Genomic DNA, 19,515 nt, shown 5'->3' with positions numbered 1-19,515 from the left:
ATTATGACCCATCATTATAATCCCACTTTATTGACAAAAAACCTGTTATGCCCCTGGAAGCCTGTCAACTCCAGGCAAGAGATATGGACGGCCAGTTGTATTCATTTGGAAGGTGTTTAGTCGTTTAGGAATAAGGATAAACTATTGTAACACAGTAATCCCCAGTTTACACCGGTGTGACTTGTCATGCAATTTGACAGTTCCAAATCGAATTACAAGTCGCAACCTATTGCTGGCAATCACCGTGACTCATGTTTCAACAATTATAAATAAAAGTTCCTGCACTACTTTTTACCGATTTCATTGCGACATGCATAGATTTCTGTTAAATTAAGCCGCAATGAAATTGGCAGGGCAAATCGCACTGAAGTAGCACAATTTCAAAGTCACATCGGTGTCAACCAGGGCTAAAGTAGAACTCTTGTGACTAATCAATTCATCAAAGAAAACAACTGCACATGTTGCAGCTTTTCCCATGATTATTTTTCTTATTCTCTTTATGTCATTGTAAAGGTTCACAAAAGAAAAACACTAATACAAAACAGAAAAATAAAATATACCTGGTTTTTCAACTTTTATGATTTCTGCTCCAAGATCTCCAAGAATCATTGTAGCAAATGGCCCAGCAAGTACCCTATAAAATATAAGTGAGTTTATACTTTACCAAAGAATTTTGCCAAACAAATCATTTTTATACATACTTGGGAAATGAAGATACATCCACAAAGGATGAATATTCATTATTATAAATATTTCTTATCCAACAATCAATAGGCTTAAAAAGTTTTCAGTTTGGTATTTTTCATAAAAATATGCGTACCACATGCATAAAAAGCAGCAACACCTAATAACACTTACAAACAGGATTTGGCAATACTGAAAGTGGTCCCCACTCATAATAAAATTCCAAAGGGGTTGAAAAAGAATTGGAAGATTTTTGGTGTTTAGAGGATATGGAAGAAACGCCCAGACCACCACCATCTAGAAACAACTATTAACATATAGGGGTTGATTTATTAAAACTGGAGTGCGCAAAATCTCATGCAGCGCTGCAAAGAAACTAATCAGATTCCAGTTTTTTTTTTTTGTCAAAGCTTAATTGAACAAACTGAAATTTGAAGCCGATTGACTTAGGCCCCGTACACACGACCAGTTTTCTCGGCAGAATTCAGCAAGAAACTCGATGGGAGACGTATTCTGCCGAGAAAACCGGTCGTGTGTACACTTTTCGCCGAGGAAACCGACGAGGATCTCGTTGGGCCAAAAAGAGAACATGTTCTCTATTTCCTCGTTAGTCAATGGGAAAAGTTGGCTCGCCGAGATCCTTGGCGGCTTCGCAAGGAACTCGACGAGCAAAACGATGTGTTTTGCCCGTCGAGTTTCTCGGACGTGTGTACGGGTCCTCACATGAACAGCTGCAGCAGAATTTGCACTCTCCAGTTTTAGTAAATCTCTCCCATAGTTTTTGGAAATGTTTACCTGTTCCAAACACATATAAGCATGTAGCATGCAAGCACAATTATCTGAGTGACGTTTACATGTGGCTAAGGTCTTTAGCTGGTTAAATACATTCCTAATCACAAATTTGAATAAGACACCTTAGAGATTGCTCTCTCCCCAATAATTTCACTCAACGGTCATCAAATAGTTAAAGGGATCTTTAAACACAGAATTTGAGGGTGGGCTCATTTACACCAGAGGTTTTCTTTCTTGCAGAGCAAAATTTATGATCTGACCTAAATTATTTACTGCATGCTTACAGAACAAAGTTTAAAAAAAAACATTAAACATTTGAAAGCCTTTCTTCAGTTACACTGGGCCAATAACCTCATAACAAAATTTCCCATAGGGACACACCTGTCCTCTTTTTGCAGACTGCAAAAGCTGTTCTCAAGGGTCATATCATATCCTACAACGCTGCCAGGAAGAAAAAAAAAGCTGCACATCAATACTCTCATTTACAAAAGGTTGTTCTTCGAACCTTTAGACAATATTTATAGAAAAGTTTAGCTCATGTGCAGTGGCATGTGGTTGCCATCATCCCTTCAATCAATTATGAACTGAAAAAACCTCAATAGGAATGGGATTTTTAAGGCAACAAAAATAGAACAAGGTCATAAAAAAGTATAAATTTATTAAAACATATAAATATATTACAAAAAATAATATCAATAATGGTTATAAAACTTTTGGAGAAAATACTGCCCATCATTAAATTGTGGGTAGATGTATTAGCTTTAACCTGGTAGTGACTAGTTGTTTGTTGCCAATGGAGGAGTTTTTTCTAAAAACTATTTCTGGGGTTCGTTTGACATATTTGCCTATGGTGACATCTTCGCTCAAGAGGTGCCAGTGTTTTTGTAAGCAGCCGCGTAATTGATGATGTTGAGTCGTATATTTTGTTATAAATCTGGTGATTTGTTGATCATTATTGTCTTTTTTCCGAGAGTGTATGTCTATCTCGGTTGAGAGCTTTGTTGAAAGCTTTTCTCAACAGAGATTTGCTATATCCTCGCAACAGGAGACGAGAGCGCAGCTCGTTGGCCTGGAATCTAAAATCAGTGTCGTGTGTGCAGTTCCTCCTGAGGCGGATGTACTGGGCATACGGTATACTATGAATAAGATGTAACGGATGACTGCTTTGGGCATGTAACACAGTGTTACCTGCTGTTTGCTTGCGGTATAACCTGGTCGCGATGTTATTGGAGGCATCTCTATATATTAACAGGTCCAGAAAGGATAGGGCATCCTTATGAAATTCAAATGTAAATTTTAAGTTAAATGTGTTGTTATTGAGCTGACCTATGAATTCTTGTAAAGACTGTATTGTGCCTGTCCAAATCAGGAAAATGTCGTCGATATATCTATACCAACATAGTGCTTGGGTCATGAAGTCATCATAAGCCTCATTGGAGGCTATTTGCCTCTCCCACCCCCCCCAGGTACAGGTTCGCGTATGCCGGTGCGCAACAAGTGCCCATGGCAACGCCCTGTACCTGGAGGTAGTGGGAGTCTAGGAAGGAAAAGCTGTTGTGGTGGAGAATGAAGGATAACAGTTTTAAAATGAATGATTGGAATTTCCAAGTACGATGATCCTCCTTCATTAAAAAGGACTTGATGACTTCCAGACCCAGATCATGCGGTATGCTCGAATACAATGCTTCTACGTCAATGCTGACGAATGTGGCATCCGGTGGTATTGCTACACCATCAAGGTGTCGTAGTAGGTCTGATGTATCCTTAACGTAGGATGGAAGGCTGAGTACATAGGGCATCAAGAAAAAATCTACCAGTCTACTGGCATTTTCAGTAATTGACCCTATCCCCGAAATAATTGGTCTACCAGGTGGTTTGGATTTATTTTTATGAATTTTGGGGATGGCATAGAATATAGCCTCCCTAGGGAAGGCTGTGTTCAAATAGTCATACGTTTGTTGGTCAATTAGGGCTTCGGAAAAGGCAGAATAAAGTAATAATTTAAATTCCAAATTGAATTGGGTGATAATGTCTTTAGAGATCGGTCTGTACCACTCAAAACACATTTGTTCGTATTGGTCACAGGTGAGTAGAACTATATTACCACCTTTATCCGAAGCCTTAATGACTGTGTCATGTCGGGCCTGTAAAGATTTCAATGCTTTTTGGTGGTCTATACTGAGATTGGATGATGTGGATGACGTTGACATATTTTTAATCTCATGGACCATGGCAATTAGGAATGCTGAGACCTGCTCATTAGTGTGTAGATCCGGGAATTGGTTTGATTTCCGCTTAAAAGCACTGATGTCTTTTTTGCGTGGTAGGGGGTTCTGGTTCGTTTCATTAGATATAGAAACGGTGGTGCCTTCATTTTCCTCAAGCAATAACAGAGGGAGACCCTGTGGATAGAGCGTCTTAGTGCCACTAGATTACCCGGGATTAACGAGGTGCTGTCATACAGGCCCTTCCTTTGAGGGACCTGTATGACAGTCCACGCATCCTGGGACCTATCCATTATACTTATATTGGTTTTCCAATAGTGATTTTTATATATTCTTCTGAATTATGTATCTGTCCATGTTATTATCACTATTAATTTTTATATTTGTTTTTATTTTTATCCTTGAGCCAATGTTGGTCTGACAATTTAGATCCTATCGTGTTTCGGCACTATCTCCGACAAACATCATTTACGGATGGTTTTTCTAAACAATATACTCAGATCTACTAAGTTGTCCAAATTTAGGACCTAGCTGGTTCGTTTAGTGGCGTATTTGCCCAAACAAGGGCCGTCCCCATTCCCCCTTCCCTCTCCCAGGTTAGAAAGTTTTTTGTGACAAATCATGTGCAGCTTATTTTTCTTTGTTATCATTACAAGTAGAAGCAGCATTATTCAATGTTACCGATCAACATTTACCCATTTGCCCATCATATGATGGACTCAATATGTTATGCATGTACTTACATGCCTTTATATGTAAAATGCTTGTCATTTTTTTTGTGCTCATCATGCGTCCAGATGTAATTAAACCAGTACCTGCCATACCCATAAGTCACCACAACACCATGCGCCGTTGAGCAATTGAACTAGTGGCCAGGCAAGCCATCACAGTGTCTGGTCAGATGTTCTCATCCAGACCTTAGACCCTGTGATGGCAAACAGTAATGGTGTTTCCCTTCTGTTCTATTCCATCTGGGAAACACCATGTCATACATCTACTGAGATTCCATCTCTCCCAGAGAACCCGATCGCGGCTCTCTCTGCGCATGCGCGAAGTACGCGCATGCGCGATGTATGTATCCCGGCCAGCCGGATGACTGTCAATCAATCTGACGTCATCCGCGCGGGGTATTTAAATTCAGCAAGAGCCTGTCACATTCAGGTGCTCTTGCTGAATGCTAACCAGGACGGACGTCCAGCGTGGCCGCACGCCGATGCATCCCTTTGGATTTCTCTGTGATTGAGCACAGTAACAGGTATGCACACCTTCCCCATGCAAACCTTTGAGCCATTTTTCTATTATTAAGCTCTCATTACGAGCGCTCTCTTGTCTCCCTAACGGCTGACTGTTTCCCTATCTTTGGGCTTTGTTTCTATTAGTACAATCCTCACCACTGTCGCAGTGCCATCTAGTGGCCGTTTTTGAGTTAACCCTCATTCCAGCTTCCAAATCCATTTGCTAATTAAGGTAAAAGACTTCAGTGCGTCAATACATTTTGGATTATAAAAGTCTCATAACAAGATTATAGTGTCTGCCCTTATGGAGCCGTTTTCTATGGTAAATTTCACGCAGTATATATCTTTATTTAATTTTGGAATGATACTATATATTCTTTGGCTCTTTGCATGTAGGAGAGGACTTTTGCGGACATTCTTCCATCTGTTGTCCTCACATTGCTTTTTCAACCGTGCGCTTTTCTGGCCCTTTGAACTGTTCCATTCACGTCCAGGTTATTATACTTCCTTACAAGGTATGTAATACCAGTAAAACATTATTCACCAATCTACTAATTGATATGGTGAACTATAGAATATGAGATCCCAGTGTTGTGTGTGTTTGACATACGGCCTTAATTGACATTCCATTCCACTGAATGTTTTTTCAGGAAGGATGCTGACCAAAAAATTCAGTTGGCTATACCACCTTTTTGACCATTTTATACTTACCCACACATAGTGGCTCCTGCCATTCACACACATTTTTAGTTTTTTCTTTTTCTTTTTCCTTTTATTTTTCATGGTCCCAATCAATTTTGGACTTATTACCTGTTGTTTACCATTTACTTATAGATACCCCAACTAGTTCTACACTGCCCGACGGTGTATGGTGAATGTGGGTTTGACCTATAGTACCAGACTCCACCCCACAAGGTGAATGGTCTGATTACAATTTGCATCCTGGACGCTATTGAGCATTTTTCAAACTTACTAAGCACCGTTTATCGGTGAATATCATAGTCATGAACACATGCATTTCTATTTGCTCAGAGGCCTTTAAGTATTTTTATGAATGCCTTATATGCAATAATATTGTTTGTACCTTTGTATATATGTATATCTAATCACAACACTATATTGTCTTTTAATACCCAGAAGCTCCCGAAGAAGCGACGACGTCGCGAAACATGTCGAGCTGAACCCCATTTTAATCAGAACTCATCCTGTACCATCTTTCGAAGTTACAACGCCACCCAGCGCTTCTAGTGTATTCTATACATCCAGCCCTGTGGCTAATAGCGGTGTCTTCAGAAAGTGATAGGATTTGAGCTCTTTTGTGTATCCTATTGTCTACTTTTTTCCTTTTTTCTTATCATTTAGAGCAATTGTTTTGTATACCTGTGTTTTGTATTTTCTAAATTAAAATCTTTATAATCTTAAGATCTGGTGCCTACAAAGTCCAATCTCTCTCAGTCTAAGACTTATTGTCTTTTTCTACATACCTATATAATTAAGGATGTGGCACTTTTACATTAAGGGGTGTTAGATTACCACCCTAGGGCAATCGTAATTCTAAATACAACTTTGGGCTGTTTTTAGCTGATTCCTTGTTAGCTTTTCTGTCTGTTACAGCATGATGAATGTGCTTACTCCATTATGAATGGGAGTTTTACCTGAACGAGCACTCCCGTCTCATAACTTGCTTCTGGGCATGCGCGGGTTTAAAACGTAGTTTTTGCCCACACACACACGATAATTTTTAACAACACGAAAAATTACATTTTAAAAAACAACGTGAAAAAATGCAGCATGTTCGAATTTTTTTTTTTTTTGTTGTTTTTCAGAAGCCGAAAAACGATGTGAAGCCCACACATGATCATTTTTCATGACGAAAAATGATTGTGTGTACGCGGCATTAGTCTTGGCGTTTTAGTTTTAGTCTTCTGCAATTGTTTTAGTTTTTGTCGTATTTAGTCGACTAAACCTTTAGTACATTTTAGTAGACTAAAACTAATTTTAGTTGTCTAAAATCGAGCAGGTTAATTAAATTGTAATGCATTAGTTAACATTTCTCTACAATTTCCAAACTCATTATATATTGCTGGAGTGAAAAATCTAATATGTTATTTATGGTATTGAGGTATGAACTATGCACTACAGACCAGTGTTACATTTTGAAGTCAAATTTCGATTTAGCTTTACTCTTTTGACTAAAATGGCATTTTAGTTTTAGTCCCATTTTACTCTTTTGACTAAAATGCCATTTTAGTTTTAGTCATCTCAATAGTTTTAGTTTTAGTCGTATTTTAGTCGACTAAAATAGTAATCATTTAGTCGACTAAAATGTTTTAGTCGACAAAATTAACACTGTTTAGCAGTATACATGTTGGCCTAAAATTATGAAGAAAGATCATTCATTTGCAATATTTTATAACAGAAACAAAGAAAAGTGCTTTATTTTTCAAAATTGTTGTTCTTTTTTCTCCCTTTATTTAGCAAAAAATAGAAAGCCCAGTGGTGGTTAATTAGCATCAAAAGAAAGCTCTATTTGTGTGAAAAAATTATAAAAATGTCATATGGGTACAGTGTTGCATGACCGCGCAATGGTCATTAAAAGGGCGACAGTGCTGAAAGCTGAAAATTGGCCTGGGCAAGAAGTGGGTGAAAGTGCCCAGTATTGAAGTGGTTAGGAACAGCAAATAAGCTAACATATGGCAATTATATGCATACTAAAAAAAAGCTAGATATTTTTTATTAACTTACTCATACCTTGTTAAGTCCAAGATTTTTACTCCTTCGAGTGGCTTTACATTGTCAGCCTCAGTAACTATAAAGAAACACATTATTACTATACTTCTCATACAATAAAAAATACATACACTTTTGGACCTACAGAATAAAAGTAATGCCAAAACCAAAAAAAAATGTAGTCACATTTTCAGGAATTAAAGGGGTTGTAAAGGTAAAAAAAAAATCCCTAAATAGCTTCCTTTACCTTAGTGCAGTCTGGACCTTCACTTACCTCATCCTTCCATTTTGCTTTAACCCCCTTAGCGGTAAACCTGAGCGTGACTCGGGGTGGATTTTTTATGCTAAGAACGGTATCCCCGAGTCACGCTCAGGGTGGATGTGCAGAGTGTACAGCGGCGCGGCTTACTTTCGCAGCATCCACAGACAAGTTACTCACCTTGTCCCTGGATCCAGCAATGCCACCCCGCTGTGTGAGCGAGCGGGACCTCCTCGCTCGATTTACAGTCTCCCGTGTGCCGCCGATCTCCGTTCCCTGCGACGTTACGACGCACGGGGGCGGAGAACGGCGCCAAATTCAAAAAAGTAAACAAACACTATACATACAGTATACTGTAATCTTAGAGATTACAGTACTGTATGTAAAAAATACACACCCCCCTTGTCCCTAGTGGTCTGCCCAGTGCCCTACGTGTTCTTTTATATAATAAAAACTGTTCTTTCTGCCTGAAAACTGTAGATTGTCCAAAAGTGTCCCTTTATGTCAAAAATGGTTTTAGATCAGCTAGAAAACAGCGATAATAAATTATAAATTCATTTCTAGAATTGTGCGATAGCGATTTGTGGGGAAATACGTCATAAAAAAATAAAAGTAATGACAGCAACAATTCTGCAACTGAGCAAATTTCAGTGATTTTGATTTGATTACATTATTGAATAATTTTTATTATAATTATATTATTATTTGTTATAATTATTTATTATATTATAATTTTTATTTTATTTTTTTAAATCATACCCGGGATGCCTATTAGACTCTTGCTTGGTCAGATTTAAGTGAGTTATTTCTAAGAATTACAGGCCTACAGTATAAAACGCCAAATTTCCTTGCAAAATAATTGTACCGCTTTTGGTACGTAATTCCAGACAGAATCATACCGCCAGGGAGATTAAATGTCCTTATTTCTTCTGAGAAATCCTCACTTCCTGTTCTTCTGTCTATAACTCCACACAGTAATGCAAGGCTTTCTCCCTGGTGTGGAAAAAGCCTCTTGAGGGGGCGAGCAGGAGTATCAGGACGCCCACTAACACACAGCTCCTTTCTCTATCTGCAAAGTAGAGAGTGTCCTGACACTCCTGCTCGCCCCCTCAAGAGGCTTTCTCCACACCAGGGAGAAAGCCCTTTGCATTACTGTGTGGAGTTACAGACAGAAGAACTGGAAGTGAGGATTTCTCAGAAGAAATAAGGACATTTAAAAGCAAAATCCAAGGATGAGGTAAGTGAAGGAGGACTGCACCAAGGTAAAGGAAGCTATTTAAGTGAAGCATTAAAAAAAATGTACTTCAAAATGTTGATCAAGTCTCAACAGAGATGCAGACTACCCCACAACTGAACTGGCTCAAACTAATTTTATTTGTATCTTGTAGTATTTCAGTCGTCCAATGTCTATGATTGGCTACAACAAAAGAATCTCTCTGCTTGTACAGTTTTAATGATAGACTTCTATGGGTCTCAAACCTCTCTGATTGATAGATTATGTACTAAAATAGAAATTGCAAAAGCCTTTCCCCTTTAGATGCGACATTTAAAATATGGCTCATATCTGAGGACAAAACCAATCGTTACCCCCTTTCCGACCTTGTAACACATATATACTGTGTTCAGCTGGTGGGCTTTAATTGTTGGTGCCCTAGACCCCTTTCACACTGGGGCGTTTTTCAGGCGCTTTAGCATTAAAAAAAGCGACTGTAAAAGCGCCTGAAAGAAGCTTCATGTGCAATCCCAATGTGAAAGCCCTGAGTGCTTTCACACTGAGGAGCTGCGCTGGCAGGGCGTCAAAAAAAGTCCTGCAAGCAGCTTCTTTGCAGTGTTTAAGAAGCGTTGAATACACGGCTCCTAAAGCGCCCCTTCCCATTGAGGGAGCTTTTTTAAAGCCAAAGAGCCTGAAAAATGCCCCAGTGTGAAAGGGGTCTTAGCAGCACTTTACCAGCATTTTTCGGGTGCTGGCAGTGTGAAAGGGCTCTGAAAGCACTCAGGCTTTCACATTGGGATTGCAGATGAGGCTTCTTTCAGGCGCTTTACAGGCTTTTTTTAACACCAAAGCGCCTGAAAAACGCTCGAATAACGCCAGAAAAATGCCCAGTGTGAAAGGGGCCCTACACATACCGGTATGTGTTTGTGCTGAAAGCACAATCGCATGCTCTTAACACTGACACCAAGCTGTCAGTTACAGCTTCAGATCTCGTACTAATGATCAAGAACCAGAAGAACCAGCTCTTGGTCACAATATCTGTGATTGGCTATCACAGTGATCATTCATTCTGTAGCCTATTCCTGTGTTGTTTCTCCTCTGTGAAGAGACTAACCAACAGACTTTTCCTCTAGTAAGATGGAATAGATACATTGCATCTTTACCTACTTGCTAGAGAAGACTTAGGCCCCTTTCACACTGGGGCAGGAGGTGGGGTGGCGGTAAAGTTCTGCTATTTTTAGCAGCATTTTACCATCGGAATTGTGGCGGTATTCGGCCGCTAGCGGTGCGGTTTTACCCCCGCTAGCGGCTGAAAAAGGGCTAATACCGCTGGAAAAACGCCTCTGCAGAGGCGCATTGCCGGCCGTATAGCCGCGGTTTCCCATTGTTTTCAATGGGAAGAAACAGTGGAGGAGCAGTAAACACACCACTCCTTCACCACTCCAAAGATATAGCTAGTAGGACTTTTGGAGCGGTCCTGCTAGCGCACCGCTCCAATGTGAAAGCCCTCTGGCTTTCACACTGGAGAAACAGCAGCCGCTGTTTCAGGTTGGTTTGCAGGCGATATTTTTAGCGCAATAGCGCCTGCAAACCGCCCCAGTGTGAAACGTGTTTTACTTCCTCTTTTGCTCTGTGCAAACCTTGCAAATGAAAAGCATAATGGGCTAGTATGCATCGCATACTAGCCCATTACGTGAAACGTACCTGCAAACGCCCCCCGCCCCCTTTGAACGGCGTGTGCATCTTCGCCCCTCTTCCTTCCGGGGCTGCGGACTCCGGCTCTGTGACTAGCTGGAGCAGCATGTGCGCGGGAGCTGTCAGTAACGGCACATGCTAGGGAAGAAATGGAACGGAGGTCCGTTTCTTCACAGCGCATGCGCCGATTACATCATTGGCGCACTACAAGTGAAATATCTCCTAAACGGCGCACGTTTAGGAGATGTTTTCACTGCCTATAGGTAAGCCTTATTCTTAGTCAGGAGGGAGGGTTTACAACCACTTTAAGCCGGCCATAGACGGAGCGATTTTCTTTCCTGCATCCACAAAAGCAAGCTTTCCTGGCAGGTGTTTGTGGGGATCTGTGGGCAGGAGGCTTATCAGAATCTGGAAGCCCCCTTTAAGCCCTCCCAAATCCTGCCCTCCCCCCATGTGAATGAATACGGGGTAGCAGGTACCCCTACTCATTCACCAAAAAACTGTGCAAATAAACAAAAGAGGCAGTTTTTGACAAGTCCTTTATTAGAAAAACAAAAATGTTAAATAAATTGTAATAAGTGTAGACCCATCAATCGCGATGCCTGATGTCACCGCCAAACTCCAAAAAAAAAAAGTTCCACTCTCAGCGAAGGCTCCTGCAGAATGACAACTCCACTGCCTTTCGCTGCTAGGTAAACCAAGGCGCAGAGCCACCAGGTAACATCACTGGAAGCCTCCCCACTTGATGTCACAACCAGGGCAAGCTGGTTCAGTGACATCACAAGAGGACGGCAACCCTGTGATGTTATTTAGCGGTGGGAGGCAGTGGAGCCGTCATTCGGCAAGAGCCTTCTTCTGGAGTGGAGACGGGCAGCGTTGGATCTACAATGGGGGGGGGGGGGGGCTTATTTTTTTTTTTCTTTGATAAATAACTTGTAAAAAAACTGCCTCCTAGTTTCACACTATACTCATTCACATGGGGGAGGCCAGGTTCTGATAAGCCCCCCGCCCACAGACCCCCACAACCACCAGCCAAAGTTGTGGGGAAGAGGCACTTGTCCCCAAGGTGCTTTGGGGGGGGCACTCATGGGCGGCAGGTCGGCTCTGCTGGGCGAGATCACATAGCTATACGTCATCTCGCCGAGCAGCCAATAGGGGCGCACACCCAGGGAACATGATTACCCCCTTCCTCGCCACCTAGTGTTAACCCCTTCACTGCCAGTGGCATTTTTATAGCACTGATCGCTATAAAAATGCCAATGGTCCCAAAATGAGCAATCACTTGTCCTCTGCTGCGATCGGCGCTGGACTCCAGGACAGGTAAATGTCCCAATATTAAAAGTCAGCAGCTGCAGTATTTGTAGCTGCTGGCTTTTAATATTTTTTTTTAGTGGCACATCCGCTTTAAGGGCCAGTTCACACCACATGCAGTCTAGTGCATTTTTTTTTCTGCATCAAAAAGGCATGGAAAGTAGGTTATATGGTTTTCAATGTCACAGTTCACACCGATGCTTGCAGTTCCAGAAAAAAAAGTAGAACATGCTGCATTTTACCTGCACTGGAACGCTGTAAAACGCATCAAAACCGCACTGGAACGCACCTAAGTGCACTAAAAATGCAGCGGAACGCACTTGTCCTTATCTAAAGTTAATAAAAAAGAGGGGTGAAAAAAAGCACTGGTCTGTATTAAGGGCCAGTTCACACCACATGCAGCCAGTGTGTTTTTTTCTGCATCAAAAACGCATGGAAAGTAGGGTATATGGTTTTCAATGGCATAGTTCACACCAGTGCTTGCAGTTCCAGAAAAAAAAAAAGAAGTAGAACATGCTGCATTTTGCCTGCATTGCACTATACTGGAACGCTGTAAAACCCATCAAAAACGCACTGAAACACACCGTAACGCACCTAAATGCACCAAAAACGCACTGGAACACACCGTAACGCACCAAAAACGCACTGGAACACACCTAAATGCAACAAAAACGCACTGCAAAAACTCACGTGTCCTTATCTAAGGTTATTAAAAAAGAGGGGTGAAAAAAAGCACTGGACTGCATTAAATGTACAAAATACGCACTGAAACAAATCAAAAAGGTGCGTGCAATAAAGCACCTGGAACACATCCGGATTGCGTTTCTATGGTGTGAACTGGCCCTAAGGCGACAAAACGCTCAGATGTGAACAAGTGCCATTAAAATTAACGTGATTTTGCTTGTTGGGCATTTTACGAGCATTTTATGAGCTGAAAACACTCAGGTGTGAATGCAGCTTTAAAGCCCGAGTGCTTTCACACTGGAGCGGTGCGCTTGCGGGAGGTTAGAAAAAGTCCTGTAAGGAGCATCTTTGGGGCGGTCTGAAAGCAAAAACACCCCTGCCCATTGCAATGAATGGCAACGCTGCCGAAGAACCGTAAAACACTGGCATTTTTAACCCCTTCTTTGGGGTGAAAAGCGACCCGCTAGCGGCCGAAAAGCACGCAGTGTTTTACTGTTAACGCCACCCAGTGTGAAAGGGCTCTTAAGCTGACCGTACATGGATCAAAATTCTTGTGATCGAGTCTCAGTAATGAAGCATTTAGGGAGGTAAATCAGGAAGTGAGGAGGTGATGTACGGTATTGCCTCCAGACTACCTGTCAAATGCATCTGAAAAATGAGCCGAGTGTGGATTGCTTTTCAAGGAGCTGCAGACCATGCTTTTAAACAAGCCCTAAAAATGTTTTTTGCACCATTTAACCATTATTATGACCATAGAAAGCGGTAAAATAGATGCCTATTTTCATTGGGTCCCTCTGTAGGGTTACAGGCTACATGAGAAGTATGATAAGTACACAGGAGAGGGACATACACTTCTCAGAGCTTCTCCATGACTCTTTTCATTCATGAACACAGACTAAGTCTATAGAGTATGTAGAGCCCACTAATCCTCCTCTCCACAAGTAGGACGTGTGACGTCATTATACCTCTCTGGGAGAACCCCCTCCGCTGGGTGATAGAGGAGGTGAAGAGGGAGGCTCCGCATCTCGCCCCCTTGTGGCTCCTCCTCAAGACCTCCAGTACACGAGCGGCGACCTGCATGACAGTACTACTATAGAGCGCAGTGCAGACTCTGAGGAGGCAGCGCAGAGCTCAGCGCACAGCACAGCGACTTTCCCGGAGCACACCGGAGGCCAGCAATGAGGGGCGAGCGGAGGGGGCGGGGCGGGGAGGAGGAGGCGGGTCATTGAGGAGATAGCCTGTTACTGATTGACAGACACTTTGCTCTAGGTGTGATAGTACACAAGTCCAAGGAGGACACAGCGGTGACGTGTGTCATTTCCTTCACATTTATCCAAACTGGAGGAGACCGCATCTGGAGCAGCTGTGCATTACAACCAATCAGCTGCTAGTGCTTGTAATCCCATATACCCAGTGATGTGATTGGCAGAGCTAAACAAACCCACATAAATTGTATCTCTCTATCTGCAGCAGTGGCGGCTGTTTTATTTTTTTATTTATTTTTTTGGGCCCCCCCAGTGGCACTAACACTTTTTTTCAAATTAAATTACATTTTTTAACATGGTTTGCTATGGAACATGTTCACATCAATGCTTTTTTGTGCCTCTGCATTTTTGGAAAGGGGTTTTCCCCGCAAAAAGCACCATTTTGCATGTAATAGAATTCAATGGACCCGCATCCAAAACGCAAGTACCGCAATTTGCGTATTTTTTTAACCTGTTTATAGGAGTGCAGAGTGAAGTGTACCCCTGTAAGGGGAAGTATAACCAAAATAGCTTTGGCTACACTTCTACTTTAACCACTTCAGCCCCGGACCATTTTGCTGGTCAATGACCGGGCCACTTTTTGCGATTCTGCACTGCGTCGCTTTAACTGACAATTGCGCGGTCGTGCGACGTGGCTCCCAAACAAAATTGGCGTCCTTTTTTTCCCCACAGATAGAGCTTTCTTTTGGTGGTATTTGATCACCTCTGCGGTTTTTATTTTTTGCGCTATAAACAAAAATAGAGCGACAATTTTGAAAAAAAATGAATATTTTTTGCTGTAATCAATATCCCCCAAAAATATATAAAAAAAAATGTTTTCCTCAGTTTAGGCCGATACGTATTCTTCTACATATTTTTCGTAAAAAAAAAATTGCAATAAGCATTTATTGATTGGTTTGCGCAAAAGGTTTAGCGTCTACAAAATAGGGGGTAGTTTTATGGCATTTTTATTATTTTTTTTTTTTTTTACTAGTAATGGCGGCAATCTGCGATTTTTATCGGTACTGCGACCTTATGGCGGACACTTTGGACACGTTTGACACATTTTTGGGATCATTGGCATTTTTATAGCGATCAGTGCTATAAAAATGCATTGATTACTGTAAAAAAATGTCGCTGGCAGGGAAGGAGTTAACACTAGGGGGCGAGGAAGGGGTTAAGTATGTTCCCTGGGTGTGTTCTAACTGAACTGACTTGGGGAAATTACTGATCGTCTGTTCATACATAGTCTGTTCATACAAACAGTAATTTCTCCCCCTGACAGGACCGGGAGCTGTGTGTTTACACACACAGCTCCCGGTTCTCACTCTGTAACGAGCGATCGCGGGTGCCCGGCGGTGATCGCGCCCGCTGGGCACGTGCATCGGCACCAGGGGCGAGCAGGGGGCGCACACGCGCCCCTAGTGGCTGAAATGCGAAATCATGTTATATTACGTGATTTCGCGCAGCCGAGCCGACCTGCCGCTGTAAAACTGTGGCTGCTGGTCGGCAAGTGGTTAAAGGAAATGTATAAAAATAAAAATTGCAGACTAAAAAAAAAATAATAATAAAGAAACGCAAATCGCGGAAAAATTGGGGTAAAAATGCGCATCGAAAAACGCAGCAAGCAGCGGCAAAAAGCACTGCAAAAACGCTCAAAAGCAACATGCATAGATGTGAATCGAGCCCAACTATCAGAGTGCTCTCTACTCCCTGGCGGACGCAGAAGATCAGGTGACCGGACCGAAGCAGACTGAAACTAGGAGCGACGCTGCAGCATGCTGTGATAACATGTAGACAAGCAGCTCTCTACAGGATTGCAACACACTGTACAGCAGCACACAGGGCTGCTGCTAGAAATCACGGGGCCCCGTACAGCCTACCTGGCGGGGCCCCCACCAATATATCAAAACAAGATTTTCACAAAAAATACACAAAAATCATTATTAGCGGAAACAAACATAATAGAGAGCCTGTGTGAATTAACCCTTTTTTAATCGTATTTTTTTAAATGTATAATTTTTATTTTTATTTACAATGAATTTTTTAACAGGACAAGGAAGCCAACAGTGCCACGAGAGGGGGGGAGGGTGCATCACAGTGACAGGGGGGTGCACATGGGGGGGATCAGAAGTAGGCAGAACAAGGAAGGGGATTGGTGCGGGGGAAGCGATTACAGGAACAATACGCTGTGTCTGTGTCTCTCCCTGCAGCAGCTGCAAGTCAGCGGGAGGGAGAGAAACCAACTTTCAGCAGCTGCAGGGAGCTGCACAGGGCATCTTTCTGTAATTGCACCTCCACCGGACCTCACCCATTCCTCCTGCTGTTTGGGCCCCCCTGTGTGCCCGGGCCCCCTACAGGAGGACTGGTGGTCCCCCCCTATCAGCAGCCCTGGCAGCACAGCCTATCACACTGCTGTACAGTGAGGCCTCGTACACACGCCCGAACATGTCCGCTGAAACTGGTCCGTCGGACCAGTTTCCGCAGACATGTTCGGTCGTGTGTAGGGCCGACCGGACAGGTTTCCAGCGGACAAAAGTTTCTTAGCATGCTAAGAAACTTGTCCGCTGGAAGCCTGTCCGTCGGACATGTCCGATGGTCAGTACGACTCATCGGACATGTCCGCTGGCCCGAGAAGCCGCGCATGGCGTCAAAGTGATTCGACGCATGCGTGGAAGCATTGAACTTCCGGGTTTGCGGACGTGGCAGCGTCAACGTCACCGCCACGTCACCACGCTGTCTGTCCGCGGGGATTTCGGTTTGATGGACATGTTCGCTCGTCTGTACGAGGCCTGACATGAAAAAATTGACTTAACCCTCTCCGCACTACAAGAAATCATAAATAAATAAGTAAATGTATAAATATATTCAAGTGAATTAAGTATCAGGAGGACTTATATGTGGACACGATCTGGGTATTGTTTTGATTTTGCAACATTTGAAAAATAATTGTGACATATTTGACACATTGCATATTTTGTATTCATTTTACAAGCACTGGGCTTATGTTTAGTATTCCATGGCCTTAGTCTGCTTGTCTTCAGCAAACTGTTTGCGGGCTTTCTTGTGCATCATCTTTAGAAGAGGATTCCTTCTGGGAAGACAGTCATGCAGACCAATTTGATGACACTGAGCACGTGCACTCAACTTCTTTGGTTGGCCATGGCGAGTGAAACCTGTACTGTGCAACCACTGTATGGTCTTGGCCATCCTGCTGCAGCTTAGTTTCAGGGTCTTGCCAATCTTATTATAGCCTAGGCCATCTATATGTAGAGCAACAATTCTTTTTTTCAGATCCTCAGAGAGTTCTATTCCATGAGGTGCCATGTTGAACTTCCAGTGACTAGTATGAGAGAGTGATGCCGCGTACACACGATCGTTTTTCGGCATGAAAAAAAACGTTATTTTTCAGCATGTCCAAAAAACGATGTTTTTCCAACTTCATCATTAAAAACGATGTTGCCCACACACCATCGTTTTAGAAAAATGATGAACAAAGCGTGGTGACGTACAACACGTACGACGGCACTCTAAAGGGGACGTTCTATTCGTATTTGGACTGCTTTTAGCTGACTCCTTTTTAGTAAAAGACGATTCGTGCTTTTTTGTCTGTTACAGCGTGATGAATGTGCTTACTCCATTATGAACGGTAGTTTTACCAGAACGAGCGCTCCCATCTCATAACTTGCTTCTGAGCATGCGCAGGTTTAAAACGCCGTTTTTGCCCACACACGATCATTTTTTACAACCCGAAAAACAAAATTTTTTAAAACAACGTTAAAAAATGCAACATGTTCGAAGTGTTGTCACATGAAAAGATATAATAAAATATTTACAAAAATGTGAGGGGTGTACTCACTTTTGTGAGATACTGTGTGTATATATATATATATATATAGTAATACCTCAGATTGCAAGTAACACGGTTTACAAGAATTTCGCAATTTGAGCTATTAATTTTTTTAAATCCTGACGCAGTTTGCGAGCATTGTCTTTCAAAAGGAACAGGAATCAAGCCACTGGGGTGTGCAGTACCGAATTTGGCCAGGGGTGTGGGGGCGCTGGCGACATTCGGAGCCGTTCATAGCAGCTCGGAAACACTTGAAAACATGCCGTTCCCAAGTGTCTCTGAGCCTCTGCGAGTGCATCCGAGCTCCGAGTTCTCTCCGGTGACCCCCTCACCCACCTCTGGTTATATACAGTACTGCATACACTAGCAGTATCTCTGAACCGGATTATCTGAGTTTCCATTATTTCCTATGGGAAAACATACTTACTTACTGATATGAGTGCTTTGGATTACAAGTATTCTTCTGGAACAAATTATGCTCAGAAGCCAAGGTACCACTGTATTGCCTAACCATATTGCCTTTTTATTTATGTTATTCATGAGTTTACAGGACATGTACTGTATGTGAGCATCGTCCACTATTATTTGTTTATTGTTAGGTGCTGTTTTTCACATTTTATTAACGTATGTGAGTGCCATCTTTAATTTTTTTATTTTGCATAATTAAGGTGTTTAGTGTTTAGCCAATTTTTTTCACAATATTAGGGCACCACACACTGGCATTGTATTTGTATTATATGTATAAATAATAGTATAATGTACCTTCTACCCCCCAATTTTTTGGGATCATCTGAGAAATGATTACTTTATTCCTGTAGTCATAGACTTCCTGTCTCATGGTGGCTACGTTAATTTCCCATGCCCCTTGTGTATTTGATTGTAACTACCCCTCTGTACTCGCCACCGAAAATGGACTACACATCTACGTGCCGATGCATCCAGCACCGGCACATAATATCCCTTTCCCTTCCCTTCCCTTATATCTTCCCACATTTTTTTGCTCTTCTCTCTTCTGCTCCCACTGTCCCTGTGATCGTTGTAGGAGTAGGGCGGGCAAAGCTAGTATGTTTTTTTTTTTTTCATCCTGTAGCACCCTGATGTTTTGGCAGGGTTGCTAGTTAATTTACCTGCCAGGTATATTTGCCTTGGCTAATTGATAGCAGATCAATTGATTCCACCCTAATTCTGGAATTGTGAAATAAAGGAATATATTTTGTACATAAAGTATCAATATAAAACCACAGCGCTATGAGAATAAATTAATATTCAAATCTAAATATACAAACACAAGTGTACAATGTGATATCACAATTATAAGTGAATAACTTATAAACTTGTAAACATGCAAAATAAGTGAAAAAAAGGTGAAAAAAAGTTCGTGATGCTACAGAATACGTGACGTATTCAAAAAAGAGAATTCATGTGACTTCAAAAGTAGTTGATCCACTTTTCCAGGACTTCCACCACACCTCAGTGTTCAGTGCTCCAATCCCCCTCACAGTGGACACTCACCACAATCATATGCCTCCCACTCTCGTGTTTGGCTAACGAGCTTGTAATAAGAGTATCTCCAGGGTATCACCAATATAAATC

The 19,515-nt window shown here is 42.0% G+C and overlaps 1 protein-coding gene across 1 annotated transcript in view; it reads right to left on the bottom strand.

The window, feature by feature from the left end:
• The window catches only part of SUGCT (succinyl-CoA:glutarate-CoA transferase), a 1,112,375-nt gene extending 1,098,358 nt beyond the window's left edge, over positions 1–14,017 (bottom strand). The window contains exons 1-3 of the mRNA XM_040353242.1: positions 13,794–14,017; positions 7,688–7,745; positions 561–634 (exon numbers count right to left, since the gene is read on the bottom strand). Coding sequence (XP_040209176.1) covers positions 561–634; positions 7,688–7,745; positions 13,794–13,908 — 247 coding nt within the window. The 5' untranslated portion in view covers positions 13,909–14,017. The remainder of the gene's footprint in view (positions 1–560; positions 635–7,687; positions 7,746–13,793) is intronic.
• Positions 14,018–19,515: the final 5,498 nt, after the last annotated feature.

Source organism: Rana temporaria, chromosome 5, assembly GCF_905171775.1.
Source record: "Rana temporaria chromosome 5, aRanTem1.1, whole genome shotgun sequence".
NCBI classification, from domain to species: domain Eukaryota; kingdom Metazoa; phylum Chordata; class Amphibia; order Anura; family Ranidae; genus Rana; species Rana temporaria.
Note: the sequence above shows the minus strand (reverse complement) of the source record. Positions and strands in the feature narration are given on the sequence as shown.